General features: G+C 48.1%; 1 protein-coding gene across 2 annotated transcripts in view; it reads right to left on the reverse strand.

Annotated features, from left to right (window-relative positions):
- UNK (unk zinc finger) overlaps positions 1 to 20,169 on the reverse strand; it is a 670,943-nt gene that overhangs the window by 13,368 nt on the left and 637,406 nt on the right. For both annotated transcript variants that reach the window (XM_086930733.1, XM_086930732.1), the window contains exon 15: positions 19,419 to 19,676. In XM_086930733.1, the coding sequence (XP_086786859.1) occupies positions 19,419 to 19,676 (258 nt within the window). The remainder of the gene's footprint in view (positions 1 to 19,418; positions 19,677 to 20,169) is intronic.

A 20,169-nucleotide genomic window follows, 5' to 3' on the forward strand; every position in this document is an offset into this window, starting at 1 on the left:
GGGGCTTAAAATCAACCTTGCTAAGTCACAGGTGCTTACCTTTTCCGCTCCTCGCAACAGCTTGAAGAACTTGGGAACGGTATGCCCTTCCAATGGACCTCCCAATCCATTTGCTATCTAGGTGCTAATGTCACGGCTACGCTGGACTCTTGGGAAAAGATGAATTGGCCTGCTTGAAGAAATTCAGTGAGGGATGATCTTCAATGACGGAAATCGCTACCTATTTCCCGACTGCGCCGCCTTAACGCAGTGAAGATGTTCATTCTCCACAAGATCCTATATCTCTTCCAAGTGCTTCCAACCCCCACCCCCCGCAAAAGGAATATTCTGAGCCTTCAACGGGAGGTTAAGGCGTTTATATTGGGTGGGGGGCGGCCGCGATTCTCTATCAAAGTATTAACGTTACCGCGGGACCGGAGAGGGCTGGCATGCCCAGATTTTCTTGTCTATTATTGGGCGTCTTATCCGCGCTATGTCTCAGAATGGGTGGCTCGGGAAAACGAGAAACATTGGTTCCACATGATCAGAGGTGTGGCTTGCTGCCGCTCTGGCTTGGTTGCAGAGGAGTGCTCGCCACTGTAGCGCCTATATTGCTACCCCAACGCGAACGGTTTTGGGGATATGGGACAGAGTTGTAGTTGACCGTGGTCTTATCACCTTTCCCTCCCCTGACACACCAGTGGTGCGCAACCCGGAGTTTCCACCTGCCCTCCACATCCTTTCCTGCATGGACCACTGGAGAGTGTTGTACAATCACTCATCTATCCAAGGGGGTGGTGGGGGGGGGGGGGGGGGGGGGGGGAGCTTTTAAATCTTTTGAGCACTGCAGGCAGGATTATCACATCCCCAATACAGGGCGTTTGGAATACCTTCAACTTCATCATTGGATATGTACTCCTAAATACACAGAGGGCGCCAAGCGTCAAATTACCCCCTTTGAATCCTTAGCCCACTCCTTTGTTGGTTGCCGGGGACTGATCTCTAGGACGTATAAGGTCCTTCAATACTCGCATGTGCTCCCATCTCATACCTATCAACAATGTTGGCACACGGACCTTGAGTAAGACATTCTCCACGGACGCCAAATTGAAGCGATCTTGGCAACCCCTAATCTCCCATCTCTCTAAACTGGAACATGCTTGTGCTGTCCCCCCCCATTTATGAGCCCTCCAGCTGTTCAATGACCCTCTGCTCCCTAGGGAAGAACGCAATGAGGAACAGCTGGGATAGGCGGATGGGGGAAGACACCCCTCCCAGAGGATAGATAGATCCGACGCTCAGCTCTGGGGACTTACTCCTCCTTCACTATAGCTCATCCTCGCCACTGGAGTGCTGCGCCCTCTCCGCCCCCTCTTTTCTTCTCTTCTCCTTCTTTCTTCAGTTTCTTGTTTGGGTTCCGTGTTTGTTCTGATCTTTCTTCACAGGCTAGCAGACATGGGAATTCCACCCCCCGATATCTTGTTGCAGGCCGCCTTTTGGGCCTCTAGCGGCTGTTGGCCCCTGGTAAGCTGGTTACTACTAGAATGTGTCAAGCCTATGATGATTTTGATGACATGGTAATCACCATTAGGGCTTGCAGTGATACTCTACAGTCAGATTGACCCTTTTCTCTTTTTTGTTATGATTGGTATTGTTCTCCATGCTCCAATCCCTTTGTAGTACCTATTGCTTGGTGATACACAACAGTCTCTTCAGACTTCGCTAACAGTACACCACGCTCACTACAGGTTTATAGCAGACATGATTACATTCGTTCAGGTGTCCTAGACTCGGGCACTTGTGGGACTCCCCTATGCTTGCTTAGCTTTGGCATTTCTGAGTGGGGAGGGGGCTTCTTCTATCTATTTAGCCATGTCGAATTCTTTTGTTGTTTTTGTATTTGATGGCTAAGTGGTGTGCTGTATCTTTTATATCTCCACAGACGTGGGCCAACGATGTATACCCTGCATTTTTGCCTGACTACTACTGCTTATTGCCTGGTGTTTGTTCATATTTTCTCTTTGTCTATAAATCTAATAAGAGATTTAAACAAAAAAATAAAAAGGAAAGAACTGACAGCAAATTATTTAACCCCTTGGATGCGCGTGAAATTTTCCTGCAGTGCGGGAAAATTTCAAGCGTGCGCAATTCGGACGCCTCCCGGCCATACGACGCACACGCCACCTGTTGCGTCGGACGGCCGGGAGCCATCCAACGCATCCAAAGGGTTAAACAAAGAGGCCTGGTCTGGAAAACTCAAATAAGATGAATGAGTCGAAAAATGTCCTGTAACTATGCCCACAGCAAGCGCTTGCTGGACAAAAGAGGACACAAAGAGCAAAACTTTAAATAGTTTGGCTTGAAGTGGGCAAATCTACAGAGTATTGCACCACCCTACAAAATTGTCCCAACAGCAGCCATATATTGATTCTGAGGAAGGACACCTTGCTGCTTTAATGACAACAACTACCTTGGGAGGAAGGTCACCTGTCACCGTTCAAGCTCCAAACATGGAGATGAATTCTGTGCAGGCACGAGTGATGGCCCCTGTCCTGCTGCTGCAACAGAAGATACTACGAAGTGGAAACCTGATCAGAGGACAGATGCTCGTGCCTAGGAGTTCCGGGTACTACACTCTCCCTGCCCAGTTCGGTGCACTAAGATGATTAAGGTTTGGTCGTTCCTGATGATCTTCAGAACTTGGGCTAGGAAAAAGAAGGGTGAAAAGGTGTACGGGAATCCCGAGCTCAACTCTAAGTGGAATTAGTCTCAGAAAGAGAGGGACATCTTTGGAACTCAAATGCTCAAATTGCTCGCTCTCTGCCGTGGCGAAGAGATCATGGCAAGGGTTTGCCCCATTCGTGGAAGAGAAGGACCTTCCTGCATCCCAGGGTCTGGTTGCTATTCATTATCTGCTAGATATTGCTAAGTTAGTCTACAATGGCCCTGATCCCGCTGGGGATGCACCACCAAGAAAATCATCTTTTGTTCTAGCCAATTTCATACGCATATGGCCTACTGACACAGGGTTCACTACCCCACCCCGCTTGCTGCAGTACCACATGCCAATGGTGTTGTCCATGAGCACCGGCACCAGCCTTCCTTTGATGGATGTTATGCTTTCAATGCCAAGCAGATGGCTAGCAGCTCGAGGAGTTTGATGGGGAGCCAGCATCTAACGGAGCCCAAATGCCTCTGGTCCTCTCCTCTCCTAAATGGACTCCCCAACTCAGAAGCGATGCATCGATCACCACTGTTAGCTCTGGGTGAGGTAGAGAGAGGAGTCTGCTGCTAGCCCAGTTGCGGTCCAACAGCCACCATTGCAGATATTCTGCAGTTTCCTCTGAATAAGGACATAGACAGATCTCCCTTATGATGTGCCTAATGAACTTCAGATCCCAATGCAGAGCCTGCATATGTCATGTGGCATGATTTACCTGTAGGATACAGGGCTAGGAGCCCCAACAGCCTCAGTCCTCTTCACTATCATCCAGGACAGAGGCTGAGGAACACGTTGCTTACCTTCGGTAACGATAGATCTGTAGAGACATAGATTAGTTATAGGTTTCTTACCTTTAGAATTACCCCCAGGCGTCAGATTGGATCCAGAAATTATTTTCTTCAGCAGTACCCCTGCGCCTCAAAAGGTGGCGTTGGTCGGCTCCGCGTTCGTCGCTGGGATGATGTCGCTGTAGCTACTTCGATGCTGTCCTCGCACGCTGACGTCAGTTCTTTTACATGACATTCCACGCCAGAAGCGCAGAGCCATGCAAACACTGACCAATGGTGCACAAAACTAGGGCCCTGAAAGGGACTCGCTGACCCTTGAAGTCAGTTCGCAGAACGAGCAGGATGGGTGTGGCATTAAGGAATCTATAACTAATCTATGTCTCTTACAGATATATTGTTACCGAAGGAAAGTAAATTGTTCATCTGAAAGAGACAATTAGTTATAGATTCCTTACCCCAGCAATACCAACCCCGGAGGTGGGTCTGCGAACCAAGTTCACACCATAATGTCCTGGAGTACAGAACGGCCAAAGAAGCCATCTCTCCGGACTTGGCTGTCCAGTACGTAGTGATTTGTGAACGTATGCAGAGATGCACACGTGGCTGCCTGACAGATGTCATTGAGGGTGACTTCCCGTCCAAAAGCAGTGGTAGCTGCCGTCGTCCTGGTGGAATGGGAGCGCAATCTCACTGGAGGCTCGTTCTTTGCCAAAGAGTAGCAAGCTTTAATGCAGAAAACGACCCACCTAGAGATAGTCAGTTTGTGCACTGCGTGACCTTTTTTGGCGGCCACGTAGCCAACAAAGAGCTGGTCATCCACCCAGAATTTCTTGGTGCGATCCAAATAAAATGTGTGCGTAACACTTTTCACCCTAAGTGGGATGGGTATGCATATGGCTGGGTCTTAACTGGGGAGGCATGGTGAGCAAAAGAACAATTGATTTAACCCAGATCTCTTGACTGGGGGTGAATGTATGATTAATTTAGCATTCTGTCCATCATTTGTTTGCGTAGCACCAAATAAAGTGAACGTGCATGTTTTGGATCCAGACCATGGAGCCTCTCTTCCTCCTTAGAAGGATGCGGAAAGAAGTTGGGCAAAGTGATGGTTTGACCAATGTGGAAATGAGTAACCACTTTGGGAAGGAAAGAGGGTCAGAGTTCGAAGGACAACCTTATCCGGATGACCGCCAAAAAAAGAGGTTTCGAAGAAAGAGCCTGGAGCTCACTCACCCTGCGTGCAGAAGTGATGGCAACCACAAAGGCAGTCTTTAAAGTGAGAAGTCTGAGAGGACAGTTATGTAGTGGCTCAAAGGGAGCGCAGATAAGTAAGAACCAAGTTCAAGTTACACTGAGGCATTACGAAGGGAGCAGCAGGAAAAATATGAGTAATGCCCTTAAGAAAGCGATTTACAACAGGGCACTCGAAAAGAGAAGGCTGATCAGAAAGCCAAAGAAAGGATGAAATTGCTGAGAGATAGCCCTTAAGAGTACCCAGAGCAGAACCCTGCTTGGTCAAAGAAAGGAGGAACAAAAGCACCTCATAAAGAGGGGCAGAAAGGGGATCCACAGCCTTTGTTGCGCACCATACCACAAATTTGTTCCATCTGCAGGTGTCTTAGGGAGGGACGCCTGGCTGCCAAGAAAACATTACATACTTCGGGAGGAAGGTCGAAGCCTGTCAACTGTCGCTGCTCAATCTCCACGCAAGGAGCTGGAGGCTGGACAGGTTCGGGTGGAGGACCATCCCCTGCTGCTGCGACAGAAGATCCTCCCAAAGAGGCAGTCTGATCGGGGGATCGATGGCCATGTGTAACAGCTCAGGATACCAGACTCTTCATGCCCAATCCGGAGCAACAAGAATGACTTGGGCCAGGTCGCTCTTGATCTTCTTCAGCACTCTGGGCAGAAGTGGTATAGGCGGAAAGGTGTATAGAAGACAACAACTCCACTTGTGACGAAAAGAGTCGCCTAGCGAGTGCCGCCTTGGAAATTCCAATGCGCAGAATGGCTGACATTGCGCGTTCTCTTCGGTGGTGAATAGATCTAATCAAGGCTCTCCACTACCGAAAGAGACCTTGCACCACCTCCGAGTACAGACACCATCTGTGATCCATCATGCACCTACCGCTGAGTTTTTCCGCCCTAGCGTTCAGAGAACCTGCCAGGTGTTGAACCACCAGGGATATGCCCTGATGTTCCAGCCATGTCCAGAGGCGGAGGGCCTCTTGACACAGGGTCCACGACCCCACCCTGCCCTGTTTGGTGCAGTACCACATGGCGGTGGTGTTGTCTGAACACCTGCACTACTCTTACCCCGGACAGAGGGAAGGAATTCTTTTAGTGCAAGACGGATCGGCCAGCGCTCCAGAAGGTATATGTGGAGCCCAGACTCCGCCGGAGACCAGAGGCCTCTGATCTTCGCCTCTCCAATGTGGCTGCCCCACCCCAGAAGTGATGCATCCGTCACCACTGTGAACTCCGGTTGGGAAAGGGAGGGGGATCGCCCGTGGACCCAATGCTGGTTCGTTAGCCACCACTACAATTGTCGTGCAGTGCCCTCCGAGATCGGAACGCAATCGGACAGATTCCCCTGATGTTGTGCCCACTGAAACTTTAGGCCCCATTGCAGAACCCGCATATGCCACCTGGCATGATCTACCAGCAGGATGCAGGAAGTCATGAGGCCCAGCAGCCTCCGGATCAGTCTGACCAAAACCCGGGATAGAGGTTGAAAAATCTGAATAATAGCCCGAATATCCGGGACTTGCTGCTTGGGAGAATACAACCCGAAACTGCGTTGTGTCCAGAACCACTCCGATGAAAAGGAGCTTCTGAGAGGGAGTCAGGTGTGACTTTTGCACATTTATAGTGGACCCCAGCGAATGCAGGAGGTCCGCCGTAGTCTGGAGGTGGGAGATGACTACCTGGGGCGAGCCCACCTTTAACAGCCAGTCGTCAAGATAGGGGAAGACTGGAACCCCTGATCTGCACAGATGAGCTGCGACCACCGCCATCAATTTCGTGAACACCCGAGGGTCGATGGTAAGACCAAAGGGGAGCACGGTAAACTGAAAGTGCTTGTGGGCCACTGTAAACTGCAGGTAACGCCAGGGATGTGAAAGTAAGCGTCCTGCAAGTCCAATGCTACCATCCAGTCTCCAGGGTCGAGAGCAGACAGGACCTGAGATAGTGTCAACATTTTGAACTTCTCCTTTCAGAGGAAGCGGTTGAAATTCCTGAGATCCAAGATGGGACGCAGGCCTTTGTCCTTCTTGAGCACTATAAAGTAGTGGGAATAGCAACCACAATCTACTACTGGAGCAGGAACTTGCTCGATAATTCCCTTGGCCAAGAGAGCAGTAACTTCCTGTTCAAGGGCCACATGATCCTGCGATATGCAATGGTATTAAGATAACATGGATGGAGGGTGACATGGATGGAGGGGTAGTCTCGAAGGGGAGGAGTAGCCCCTTTGGACTATCTGCAAAACCCACCTGTCCGACGTGATGGTTCGCCAGTGGGGAAGGTGATGGCAAATCCTGCTGGCGATTGGTGGCTCTGAAAGGTCGTACTAGGAGGGTTTGGAGGCTCCTGCAGAAGGGGCGATGGTCGACTGGCCTGCTTGCTGGCCCCCAGACCCACAATGGTGGGTCCCTGGCCGCGCAGGGGCTGGACAGGAGGCCCAAGGACTTGGCCGTAGCCCGGGAGTCCTTGAAGCGCTCTAGTGCATTGCCTGCTTTGTCACCGAACAGGCGACGCCCATCAAAAGGCATGTCCAGCAAGGTAGCTTGGACATCACTGGAAAAACCAGTCGACCTCAGCCAGGCGTAGCGTCGAAGGGCTACCAACATTGAAATTGTCCTGCCTATCGAGTTGGCGGTGTCCAGTCCATATCTTATGGTGAACTTGGACGCGTCTCTCCCCTTGGTGACTGCACAGGAGAGCACGACCCGGGACTCCTCCGGGCACTGTGGCAGCACTTAAGCTACCGTATCCCACATAGAGTGGGTGTAACGGCCCAACAGACATGCAATGTTCACCGACCGCAGAACCAAGCTATCAGGTGCTGCGTTAGGGAATGCACCTTAAGATGCAGAGGCTTGAACCACCAAGCTCTCAGGGGTGGGGTGTTGGGAGAGGAAAGAGGGGTCACCCGGACCCGGACGGTGGCGTCGGGCAATCATCCTATCCAAAGGCGCCCCTGTGTTGGGCCTGGACCAGTTGCCCAAAATGATGTCAGTAAGGGCTTCATTCAAAGGCAGCAGGGGCTCCAAAGAGGCCGCTGCTGGTTAAAGCACCTCCGTCAGGAGATTCGTCCTAACCGCCAGTGTAGGTAACTCGAGGTGGAGGGCCTCGGCCGCCCTTCCCAACACCACTGCAAATGAAGCACCCCCCTCCGTAGCCATGGAAGGAGGAGGTAGCATGCCAAGGTCTGGGGAGGTATCCAGACCACTGGCTTCCCCCAACTCCTCTCTCCCGTCTGGTTCATCTTACTGGTCAGTCAAAGGGTCTACAGACCCCTCCCTGTCCTCCTCACCCTCCTCTGTTTGTTAATCTGGCCTGTAGGACACACCAGGGTCGAACAGATGTACAAAAGTACCACTCGGTGCTGGATGCGGTGTCAGTCCGGCTTAGTGTCCAAGTCAGGGTGGAGGCCGGGGTCGACACCGGCTGGAGACGCAACCAACGTTGGGAGCGGACGTGGTGCCGGTGGAATCGGCACTGTGGGAGGTGTTACAAGGTCGACCAATGCCGATCCATGCCTGGATCCATGGGGACCCTGTGGTGGCAGGGCCAGAGCCACCATTATCAAAGGCCCAGGGCCCCCAGCAGAGTCCGCGAGGCACGAAGGCGTGCCTGCGGAGTCGGACTGCCCAAAGGTGGCATGCATCGCTTCGTATAAACTCTGAAGATGGGCAGGGGTCGCTCCGGATTCCGGAAAAAGAGGGAAACTCTGAGTCGACCGTTCAGGCTCGGCACGCAGAGCTGCAGGACAGGCACCATCTGCATCCGTCGGCCGACGGACTGGGAGAATTCAAAGAGCGACCATGCTTCTTCGACTTCTTGTGCTTTGAATTACCTGAGGAGTGCGAAGACATCCATGACAAAGGGTGGTGTCTCCGAGACGAGTCCCTCGACTGCCCACGAGACTGGGACCTCGAACAGCACGGAGTGGACTGCTGGGCATTGAGAAGCTTTCGGGACCACTCCCGCAAAGACTATGGATTCATGGTCCAGCAGTAGTAGCACAACTTGGGATCATGGTCGCGCTCCAGACACCACAGGCACACGCAGTGCAGGTCCGTAACCGACATCAGCCTGCGACAGGTGTCTCAAGACTAGAAGTCGGGCAGAGAATGACTTGACATTCCTGCATGCAACAGGGGACTAAAAAAACAGTGTCGACAAAAGTCGCAAAAAAGTCAGTCAAAAAGTGACTGGAGGTACAGCTCGCTCCAGATCTGCGCTGGCTGGTGCAGTAAAAGAAAGAACTGAGAACAGCGCTGGAGGGTGGCATCTAAGTAGCTACCGTGACTTCATCCCAACGACCACAACGCCAACAACGAACGCGGAGCCGACCAATGCCACCTTTCAACTCGCAGGGGTACTGCTGCTGAAAAAATTTCCCGGATCCAGTCTGACGTCTGGGGGTAATTCTAAAGGTAAGGAATCTATAACTAATTGTCTCTTGCAGATACATCAGGAAAATATCCCAAATGTCCATGAGTCTCTTCTCCTGGAGAAAAGCACAGAACTGTATCTTGTCAGGACCAGCTCCTATAAAGGGGAGCGCCTGCAGAGTCAAGTGTGACTTCGGCACATTGATAATAAACCCCAATGATGTTAAGAGGTCCATTACAGTCTGGAGGTGGGTGAACACTGCCCAAAGCAAATCCGCTATCAGCAGCCAGTCATAGTGGGATTGGGTGCAAAGAGACTGGAACTACTGTTCTCTGAAGGTGCTCTGCAACCACAACCATCACTTTCGGGAACACCTGAGGAGCACCAGTGAGACCAAAGTAGAGCATAGTGAACTGAAAATGCACCTACTCCACTGAGAACCGCATGCAACCCCTATAGGTCTGCATGACGGAGGTGTGAAGTCAGCATCCTGTAAGCCCAATGCTACCATCCAGCCTCCAGGGCAAATATGGTCTGGCCAGGGTGAGCATATTGAATGTAGCCTTCTGCAGGAAGGCGTTGAGATGGCGAAGATCTAAAATAACAACCAAGGCCTCGTCGTCCTTTGGCACAAGGAAGTAGCGGGAGTAACACCCAGCTCCTACTTCCAAGGCTGGAACTCTCCCTTTGGCCTAATTTGTCTGCACACCTGTTGTGAACTCCAAAGTCAGACTCCATTTTTGAAAACGTTAACTTAAGCTATCTGTCTTTGGTCCAATCAGCATGTCATTATCTTTTGAAGAATTTGCGAAAATGCCATCTTCATCTAAACACTGATGAGTTATTACAATGGGTGACACAAACTCTTCAATATGTACATTTCAAGGTATGACAGTAAATATGTGAGGTAAAACATGTAGTACTAGTTGATGTACTTTCATCTTGCTGGTTTAGACCAGTTGCATCTTGGATTTTGAAAACCCCCTACTAGATTTTGTAATGCAAGCTAAAAGTCAGTAGTTAGTATCCTATATTAACCCCAGGAATCGATCATTAATGTGGAGAGGCCTTCGCACTGGGTTCTCACAAGAGGTATTGTCAAATTGCTGAAGCATATACTCTTATGCCAAGTGTCAAACCAGTGATTAGAGGAGCTGAGCCCAGCTGTCGTGAGTTTTCCTGCTGGAAGGCACACTCTCTTCCCAGCTGAAGTCTGATAAACACATCTGTTCCGCTCTGAACAGGTATGTAGTGACAGGGTACCAAGAAACTTTAGAGGGAAGTTAGCTATTCCATGCTTTCATAGTGTAGCGCATAGAAACAGCGGTAGGATAGTGGGCTGCTAAGAACATTCTAAAATATACTAGAACTGCTCATTTTATTCCAGCTCCTACCAGAATGCACAAGTGCTGTTTTGATTATATTTTGTGGGATTATAATTCATGTCCTAAGCAACAGAATAAGACTGTTGACAAAAACATGTTAAAATATATATAGTCTTTCTTAGTGTTATGCTTGAGTGTGTCTTTCCAAGAACGAAATTGTGTCTCAATTACCACCGTTACCCTGAACCCTTCATGGGACTATTAGTAACCCAGAAAATACAAACCCCACACTTGAAAGAACGGTCATCGGGTTGTGTGGGTTTGCAGTTTAAATGGACTTCGTTACTTTGTGTTGGTGCACTGAAGAAAGCACTTGCACTCGTGGGTTAGGAACCCAAATCCTAGAGAACTGGGCCCTAGAACCCTGGGAGGCCAGCACTTCCTGCAGGAAAATGGAAGATGGCTCTCCTTAAGCCGTTCTGAGGGTGGTTGGGTGGAAATAAATGGGAGGGTATAACCCCAGAGGACAATTTTCAGGACCCACTTGTCCAAAGCCATTGGTTGTATCCTGTAAGATTGCCAGATCTTGCCTCCGACATAGTGGCTTTTTGTCTGGAAAGACACACTAAAGCTGTTTTGCTGTTGCAGCAGTCAGGGAGATGGGGTGTAAGGGTGGCTGGCCTGGGGCAGCTCCTCCATGTGGGCAGAGGAGTGTCGTCCCACTGCTTTCTTGCAGTGCGAGAAGCAGAAACCTAAAATGGTTTTATAAATACCATTTTATGTTTCTGCTTCTCGCACTTCGAGAAATCAGAAAAGTTTGCTCGAGGGCAGGGCAGGAGTGGCTAGAACAATGCTGCGGGCCCTGGCTGTTTGGTCGGCCCTCTGGTGCCGACCAAACCAGTCATGCGCACTCTGCATTTTCTTTATGTTGGCAGCCTACATGGCAAAAATCTCATCCCCATAGATGCCTGTGTGGTCGGCGTCCCAGCCAATCACAACGCTGCCATTGCAGCTTTGTGATTGGCTTATGGGAGGGAAGGGAGGCTGCTTGTTTCGTCTTTCATGGAACCCGGCTAAGAGCTGAGACGGAACGGGACCAAGGAAGGCACTTTTTTTCTTTTTTTATTAACCTACGAGGGTAGGTAAATTTTACGGGAAAAAAGTACCTTCCTGGGTCCTGTGCCGTCTCAGCTCCTAGCCGGGTTCTATGAAAGAGGAAGCAGGCAGCCTCCCTCCCTTCCGTGCGCGAACCCCCCGCCCATGAGTCATGCCGACTGCGACTGGGCCCGGGAAATGGGCTGCTCACTGGCCCCTCTTCACGTCTGTATGTGTCACACCTCTGCCAGAAAAGGGCTGTAGAGTCTTCTTGGCTGGGTAAATAGATGGGAGCTTGCTGCACTGAAATCCCCTGTCATAGCCACATGAGGAGGGGGGATGCAGAAGCAGATATTGCTGGCGAAACAGTGGCATTGGAGCCAACAGGCCCAAGGAGTGCACTGTGGTCTTGCATTCTTTGAAGCACTAGAGAGTTTAGCCTGTTTACTCGCCAAAGAGTAGAGGTCCATTGACGACAATGTCCATTAGGGAAGATTGGACATTGCTGGAGAAGCACTTAGATCTAATCAAGACATGTCTCCTTAGGGTCACACTTTCGCCAATTTCGCGACCAAGACAATATGAAATAAGGGTGGGGCGCAAGTCTTTCAATACAGCAGGTAGAACCTGGGCACCGGGGTCACAAAGGGCAAGATTATCTTTACTGTATGGTTGATCAAACTCATTATCTTCACCATAGCGGTATCGGAATCTGTGCCGAAAAGATTGTGAATGATTCGAGCCCTTCCTTGTGTCAAGGGAAAAGAGTCAAAATCCCATGGGTTGCTGAAAGGCTGGGGCCCAGTGGGTTCAGGGCTCAGTTTTGATCGATGTCGAAGCGGAGTCAGCTCAGAGTTAGGAGTACTATCATGGGCGCTTTGTGGTCCAGCATCGATGCTCTGTGGTCTATTGTGGGTTGTACTTCCATGACCGATGTCAGCCCAGAGTAATTACCAGTGGCTGAGATTAATTCATACATTCCAACAATCACTTTTTTGTATACTTCAGATGTGGATTCAGTGCCTACTCTGTCACTGGAACCAAGCTGCACCAGACTACTGAGCCCAACCCAAGAAGCCGTTCTTGGGTTGCTTGTGTTCTGGTTCAGGGAAGATGTGGCCTGGTAGCTCGGTTTGAACTGTTTCTATTTGAGCAGTGTCATGACTGATTTCTAAGTGGCTCGGTCCAAACTGAGGTAGCATGGTGTGCAAAATGACAATAGACTGGGGTGTGGCCCAAGTAATTACCAGTGACTGAGATTAATTCAAGCATTCCATCCATCACTTTTTTGTATACTTCAGTGCAATGCCGAAGTACAAGTATGCCCAGATGTGGGTCCTGCTGCAACTGGAACCAAGGTGCACCGGACTCATGAGCCCAATGTGGGTGAAAACGGTCTTTGGTTGCTTGTGTTCCCATTCAGGGAGGATCTTGTCTGGCAGATTAGACTGGACTGTTTCTATTGCTGCAGGGCCAAGATTGAATTGCATGTGGGTGGGTCTAAACTGAGGTGGGATTGTGTGAAAAAATAAGGGACTGGGATGCAGTCCTGAGTATTAGCAAGTGGCTGAAATTAATTCAAGCATTCTATCCATCACTTGTTTGAATATGCCTCAGACCGGTGTCAGCACTGAAGCCCGTGCAGGGCCCCTACGACTGGTATGAGCCTCCAGCTGGCACAGTCTCACTCAGATGTCCTTGCGGTTCAATGGAGCACGAAAACGCACCAGAGGGAGCTGGCAGCGTACTGAAGAGACGCAGCATTGTTTTGCAGAACTTATGGATTTGCTGTGGGGTCACTGAAGTACCTGGAAACTGAGGTTACTTCGGAACCACCCTCTGAATCGACTCTGAAGGAGATATAGTGCAAGAGCAAAACAGAGAGGCTTGTTTAATGCCCTTATGCCATCTCAGGAGTGCAACAGTGGTTGGAAGGGGCCAAGTACCACCTGTACTTCTTTTTTTACTTGCCCGATGGCTTCGACAGCGATAAAGATCTGCCTTCTCTTTAATTGGTCATGGAGTTTTCCAGTGTTCTGCAACATACAACATCCCCTCACAGTTCTGGATGGTCTTTGGATGAGTCAAGGCGTAGTTGCTGCAGTCCTTAGAGTTGAGGTCTGATCCAAAGCAGAAATGTGGTGGGGATCTGTCACAGAAATATGCTTGCGAGTCTCAACAAGGCTTGAATCCTGTGGTTTTGTGGGGTGACATTTTCCCTTGCACACTGGTATTAAAAATGTCTTCGTTTTGGGAAAGGTAGTCTTGTGAAGAGACGAGGGGTACTTCTGGATCCGCCTCTGGTAGGGCGCAAAGAAAAACTGACATCACTGCGACAGGGTGGTGCTTATAAGCGGCTCTGCATGTCACTTCAAGAGTGGAACAGTGTAGACACGGAGTTGCGTAACGTCAAATTCCAGCACTCAAGGGTCCTGCTTCAAAATGGCCAGATCCAGTCTGATGCCTGGGGTACATTCAAAAGGCGAGGAATCTGCAGTAAGAAGTATCCATGAGAAAGAGCCTCTGGCCATTGTGGGGGTACCACAGAACAACAATATTCACTACCTAGCTCAAATGTATTGAAACTGGGGGGCATGCACCTGTTGAAGGGTTCGTGATGCTAATATTAGAGGGGTGGACGTCATTTAGCAGTTAGAGAAGCCATAAAGTGTGGGGAAGGTTTGATTGTAGGATAATTCATCAGTGCTTGAAAGGTAGCTTGGAAGTGTGACCTTTGTTTGCTGTGTTTTCAGGCTGTCTGTCAGACCTCATTTACAGTGAGGGGAGGGGGTGGTGGAGTCTGCTGCCCCATCAGGCTGGTGCTGGCATCCATAGAGGGTGGTGCTACGCTTTGGAATCACAACTGGTGGCTGTATATGTTGGCTGCTGGCAGCACAGTAAGGTATAAGGGAGAGGTCGACATGCAGGATCAACGTAAAGTTTTAAAAATAGGAAAACCCTAATGCCACTGGGGACCACATAGCAAGTGCCCATGGTACAGAGCAAGGATAGGACTTCATTGTGATGACGACGACCCTGCCTGCTGCAGCATGGCAACACATTTGTCCCAGTGAAGAGAGACCTACCCTAATGAGTTAAATGTTCTGCTATAAAAACTTTATCAACAGATCTCAGGTCTGCTGCTTTGAAAAACACAGAAAATAGCACATTTCAAAGTTGATGCGGTATTAATGGAGAGTGGCAGCAGATCTGAACTATGCTTCTTTACAAATAGTCTTGTGTACAATAGTTTGTTAAATAAAGGATTGTAAACGCACAAGAAAGCCTTAAAATTAGAAAGTACTCTGTAAAGAAAAGCAGCGTTAAGATCTGCTTTTTCTGTCTTCCAATAGATACTGCCTCTGCTGCTAAGCAGTTGAGAACATTTGGCATGCATCTCAATTTACTCTCTGTTGGAGGGCGTCAAATTCGCTGAGCTCATTGTCCTCCAAAGAAGGGACACATCTCCCATTCCCTTCAAGGGGCTCACATCGACAATCATAATGACCTAATTTTCCAGCGGATCCTGCAAGCGCCTATAAATTACAAAAAAAATGTGTACTTGCTTGTAGACCTAATCCTACATCGTAATGACCTTGACTGAACGACCAATCTTCTTCCCCAGGACGTTTCTGCCATGGAGATAAATATAAGCAATGTTGGCTCGTTAGTTCAAATATACTTACACATCAAAAAGAACTGGCTCTTAGATGCAGCGGAAGCATCTAGGCTCCTTAAACACACGGGCAGTGTTTTATACTATGCTAATTTAACGACTATCACACAACCTTTTCCCCTCATTTAACTCTTTTTTAGCAGCCGTTCGGGTTAGGATGCTGCAATGTAGTTTTGGAATAACATTTTTTTCGGTGGAGTGTGAACGTGGGGAATTATTCACTCCTGATGGACTATCTAAAGGGTCACTTTATTACATCTGGACATGTCAGCGGTGTGCATCCACTTTGGAAATAATTGTGGATCAGGTGCTCCAGTGTTACTGCACTCAGTGGGGAAATAGTATAACGTTTATAACTATCAATGAAGATCCTACTATGGTGCATTATATTTCCAACACCAAAATTTGCTTTGAGTGACATGGTTGTATGGGCAGTCTGGATGAGGGTAATCCATTGTCAAGTAAACTGCTTGATCAACCTCAAGCAGTCCACTCTCAAGAAGGACGGGGCAATTGAACCATTTTTTTAATACTGTTATTAAGAAATGAGGTAACTCTTTGAATGGCCAATGGTATTCCTGAAACAACTCGAAAGAGCTTACCCCACATATCAATTTTCAGAAACAGGTTCGTTCGCATGTATGTTTACGATGTAAACTAGCAAAAATGGATGGAAGGGTATAAAATGCGCGGAGTTGAGTAGAATGACAGTAAGCAAATCAGAATACTCAAGGATATAGATAGCGGCCACCCGCTGTTACCAACTGCGTAGACACGGGCCCACAAATATAGCGAAACAAAAAGTTAATATCCTGAGCAAGAAATGTCCACAGTAATCAAAACAGTCAGAGGAATTACTAAAAAGGCATGTCAGCACCACGCTGTTGTGTGATAATCAGCACAACAAACTAGTCAGACGTGAAACCCGATAATCATAAAGAAAAGGGATAAAACAGTTGTCACGAAAATCCCAGATTACTTTTCTGCCCGTAATGCTATTAGACCTAATCTAAACTGTCTCTTACATATTGCCAATTTAACGGGACTCTTAATGATATTAAACCTGAGATTTTTGTGACAACTGATTTACCCTTTTCTTTATGATTATCGCGTTGCACGTCTGACTAGTTTGTTGTGCTGATTATCACACAACAGGGTGGTGCTGACCTGCCTTTTTAGTACTTCCTCGGGGTCACCATAACCTTGTCTTAACCCTTCCGTTGTGAATACTGTGCTTGATATTGGACTACTATGTTGGGCTCATAAGGGCCTACGATCTCTCACTACACATACAGAGAAAAGTATTGTTACTTATAATGTACATAATAGCATATAGGGTTTATGATGAATTATTGACTGTCAGATTATTATTACCACTATGGCATGATTGATTTTGACATTTAGCTAATACATATTTCATTCTTGCCACTACTATTATGAGTTCACATGAATACCGACCAATGACCTACGAACTTACTTTGGAAACTTAGCACTTTGCTTTGGAGATTGTTCACCAACTCGTGCAAGTATGGTTCTTAGTCTTAGCACATAGATATAGACAGTAGTGCAATGTAGTGAATAGTCTGTGCAGACTATATATATATCTTTCGCTAGATACTTTGAGAGTGCATGTGCTTTCCTCCAATTTTTGGTTTGGTCTTGTCTTTTATGTGATATACGATACTGGAGTGGTTCTATGTAGTGTATCCTTCAAGTATTTCACATACTACGGTTGTGACCAAGCTCTATTACAGTTTTGTGAGTTGATGAGAATCCCTTTTGCATGGCAACGGGAACGCATGGGTTGTGTTCCTATATCCTTTTATATTTCTTTTCCTCACTCACCTACCTTTCCTGTTCGTTATACATCACTGATCACTTTTTCTTTGTTTTTCGAATCTTTATTCGACCTGGTGCACAATGGTGTGTTTTTAATTAGGAGAATCGTTTCATGCCTTTTGGGTAGGCATGGAGATGGATTGCCTGTACATTCACGTGCCAACGTATGTCATCTTCACTCTTTCTTTCTCAACACCTTGATGGTGCTCTTAACTATGGGTCTCTGCTCATCGACCTTCTCACAAATTCCAAATATGAATTCTGTTTTACTTATTTATATCATTTATAGAGCGATTGAATCACCCCGGGTGGGGTATCTCCACGCTGAGGACGTTTAGAGGTAAGGACTAGGAGCTAGACAAGTGATGTTATGAGTTTTTTTCTGAAGGTCAGTTAATTAGTGCATTGTCGGATTTCCAAGGCCTTTCCCCTTTGATCGAAGGGAGCGTGGAGGGGTGTATCTGACCAGTTTATCTGCCAGATATGCTGGACCCATCTGATTAAGGCATTTGAACACCAGACAGCATATTTTAAATTTAATTGTTTTTCGTATGTGTAGCCAGTGTAGTTTGTGAAGAAGAGGGAGTGAGGGGGTACGATGGGGAGCACAGGTTACTAGGCGGGCTGCTGTGTTCTGTACCACTTGTAGACTTCTCAGGGAAATTCTCTTAGCAGAGATCAGCAAGGCATTGCTGAAATCTAGTCGGCTGAGTACCAGGGTGTGTACCAGGGTTTTGCGTGAGGGGGAAGGGAGGAAGTGGGAAGACTTTCCGGAGCAAGCTGAGTGCATGGAAGCAGGCCCATTTGGTTGCAATTATATGCTCATCCAGGTTTAGTTTGCTGTCTATTAGGACTCCGAGGTTCTTGACCACTGTCTTTGGGGAAGTAGCAGGACCTCGTTCATCTGGCCACCAGCTGGGAGACCAGCTGCTTGTGCTGTTTTTTAAATGGCATTATTTCTCTTTTATCAGCGTTTAACTGTAGGAAGTTGCTACTCATCCAAGAGGTTATTGTTTCCATGCCCTCTGCAAAGATGTTTTCAATTTTAGGGGTGTTTTTGTCGAAGGTAAGGAGGAGTTGAGTGTCGTCCGCGTAGGAAATGGGGGTAAACTCTATTTTCCTTAGGAGTGCTGATAGAGGGGCGACATAAACGTTGAATAATAAGGGGCTGAGGCAGGAACCCTGAGGTACGCCCTTAGATACCATGGTGGTCTTAGATTTAACCCCTTCCATGCTCATGACGAGCTCAGCTCGTCATGAGGCACAGTGGAGCTGTGCTGATGACGAGCTGAGCTCGTCATGAACAATGGGACTCACTAAGGATCAGCACAGGAGGGGAAAATGCACGGCAGCGATGTGGTTAAAGGGACCAAGGTTTACCGTCTGGGTTCTTCCCATGAGGAAGTCTGTCAGCCAATTAAGGGCTGTTTCCTGAATACCTATGGTTCGTAATCTTTCCAGTAGGATCTTGTGTGAAATGGTGTCGAACGCTGCGGACAGGTCGAGCAGTATGAGGATTACTGCTCGGCCAGCATTCGCGTGCATTCTGATGTCATCTATGACATTGACCAAGGCTGATTCTGTACTGCACCTAGGACGGAATCCTGACTGTGAGTGATTAAGGCAGTTGGAGGATTCAACGAATATGGAAAGGTGAGTATTAATGTGCTTTTCCAACAATTTGCTGTTGAGAGGGAGGATTGAGATGGGTCTATAGTTAGAGATCACGTCAGGGGGTAGTTTGGTGTTTTACCTAATGGGCATAATCTGGGCGGCTTTCCATTCCATTGGGAGCTTGCCTTCTATGATTGAGCTATTTAAGATAGAGCACAGAGGAGCTGCCAGCTCCGCTGCGAGACTTCTGGAGATTTTAGCTGGAATAAGGTCTTTGGGGGATCCTGATTTGGAAGTAGATAACAGGGATTCTGTTTCTTGGATGGTGAGCAGAGAGAATGTTTTTAAGGTAAAATGGCTGAGTGGGGCTGGGGCAGGATCAGTGGTTGAGATGTGGCATGAGCTTGCGGTGGAGGAGGTTATCTTATTGTAGATATTGTCAATCTTATGTGAAAGGAAATCAGCGATATTGTCGCAGAGAGACTGGGTTGGTGCATCTTCTGGGTTGCAGCCTTTAGGATTGATAAGGGTGTTGAGTACTTGGAAGAGGACTTTGGGGGTGTTATCCGTTTGTACAAGTTGGTTGGCTATATAATTTCTCCTGGCAGTTTTTATGTTTTTACCAATGACAGGAAAACCAATAAAGTGTGGAAGGACCGAAAAGGAAAACCGGGAGAATAACAGATATAAGGACGAACAAGAAGCAAAGCTGAATAGTAAGCAGGCATTAAAAGAGACAAAACCCTATAACTGACCTTATCCACGCGCTCCAAATTGGTACGCAGCTGTTTCTGGATGGTGTAAAGTGCTGAGAGTGGAAGGCCATCCACATCAGTGAAAGAGCGATGTAGAGTTGAATCCGGCCCTGCATGGATCCTCTCCAGCTCCTCCTGCAGCTTTTCCACCTGCTGTTCAAGAGCATCTCTCTGATCCCGGGCTAATTCACACTCCACATTTGCCGTGCTTGCCCGGTCATTGGCTTCCTGAGCTTCTTTTTCCCAAGCATCACAGGCCTGCAACAATAATCCAGGTATGAAAAGTGATTTCTGAATACGTTGTGTTCATTGAAAACAATGAAACTAATGACTCCGCGTCCCTAAAAATCACCCATGTGAACTGAAAAAATATCCCCCTGGTGCCCCGTTGCAGTGTCACCAGCACCCTAACATGATGATGTACTCTGGAACAGTAACACTACAATGTACTGGAAAGATGTCCCAACAGTTATCTCGAACAACTCCCTGCTAGCTAAAATGAGTGAACTAAAAAGGACTCCCTTTAGTCCTCAGCCCCTCATCCTCTAAACTCAGCGAACGTCCCTCAGGTCGGCAAAGGAAAGACACATCTATTGTGACGCATAAAGCATTTTATTTGCATAGCAGTCACGTCTGTAAGGGCACCTCCAGCACTCGATCTCTTTAAATGTCATCAAACGTGTAAGATATTGCCATAGAATATTAAGCTGCTTAACTTCGGAAATGTTTACATCTTTTCTCACCCGGAAAT

Source organism: Lissotriton vulgaris, chromosome 7 (assembly GCF_964263255.1).
Source record: "Lissotriton vulgaris chromosome 7, aLisVul1.2, whole genome shotgun sequence".
Classification (NCBI taxonomy): domain Eukaryota; kingdom Metazoa; phylum Chordata; class Amphibia; order Caudata; family Salamandridae; genus Lissotriton; species Lissotriton vulgaris.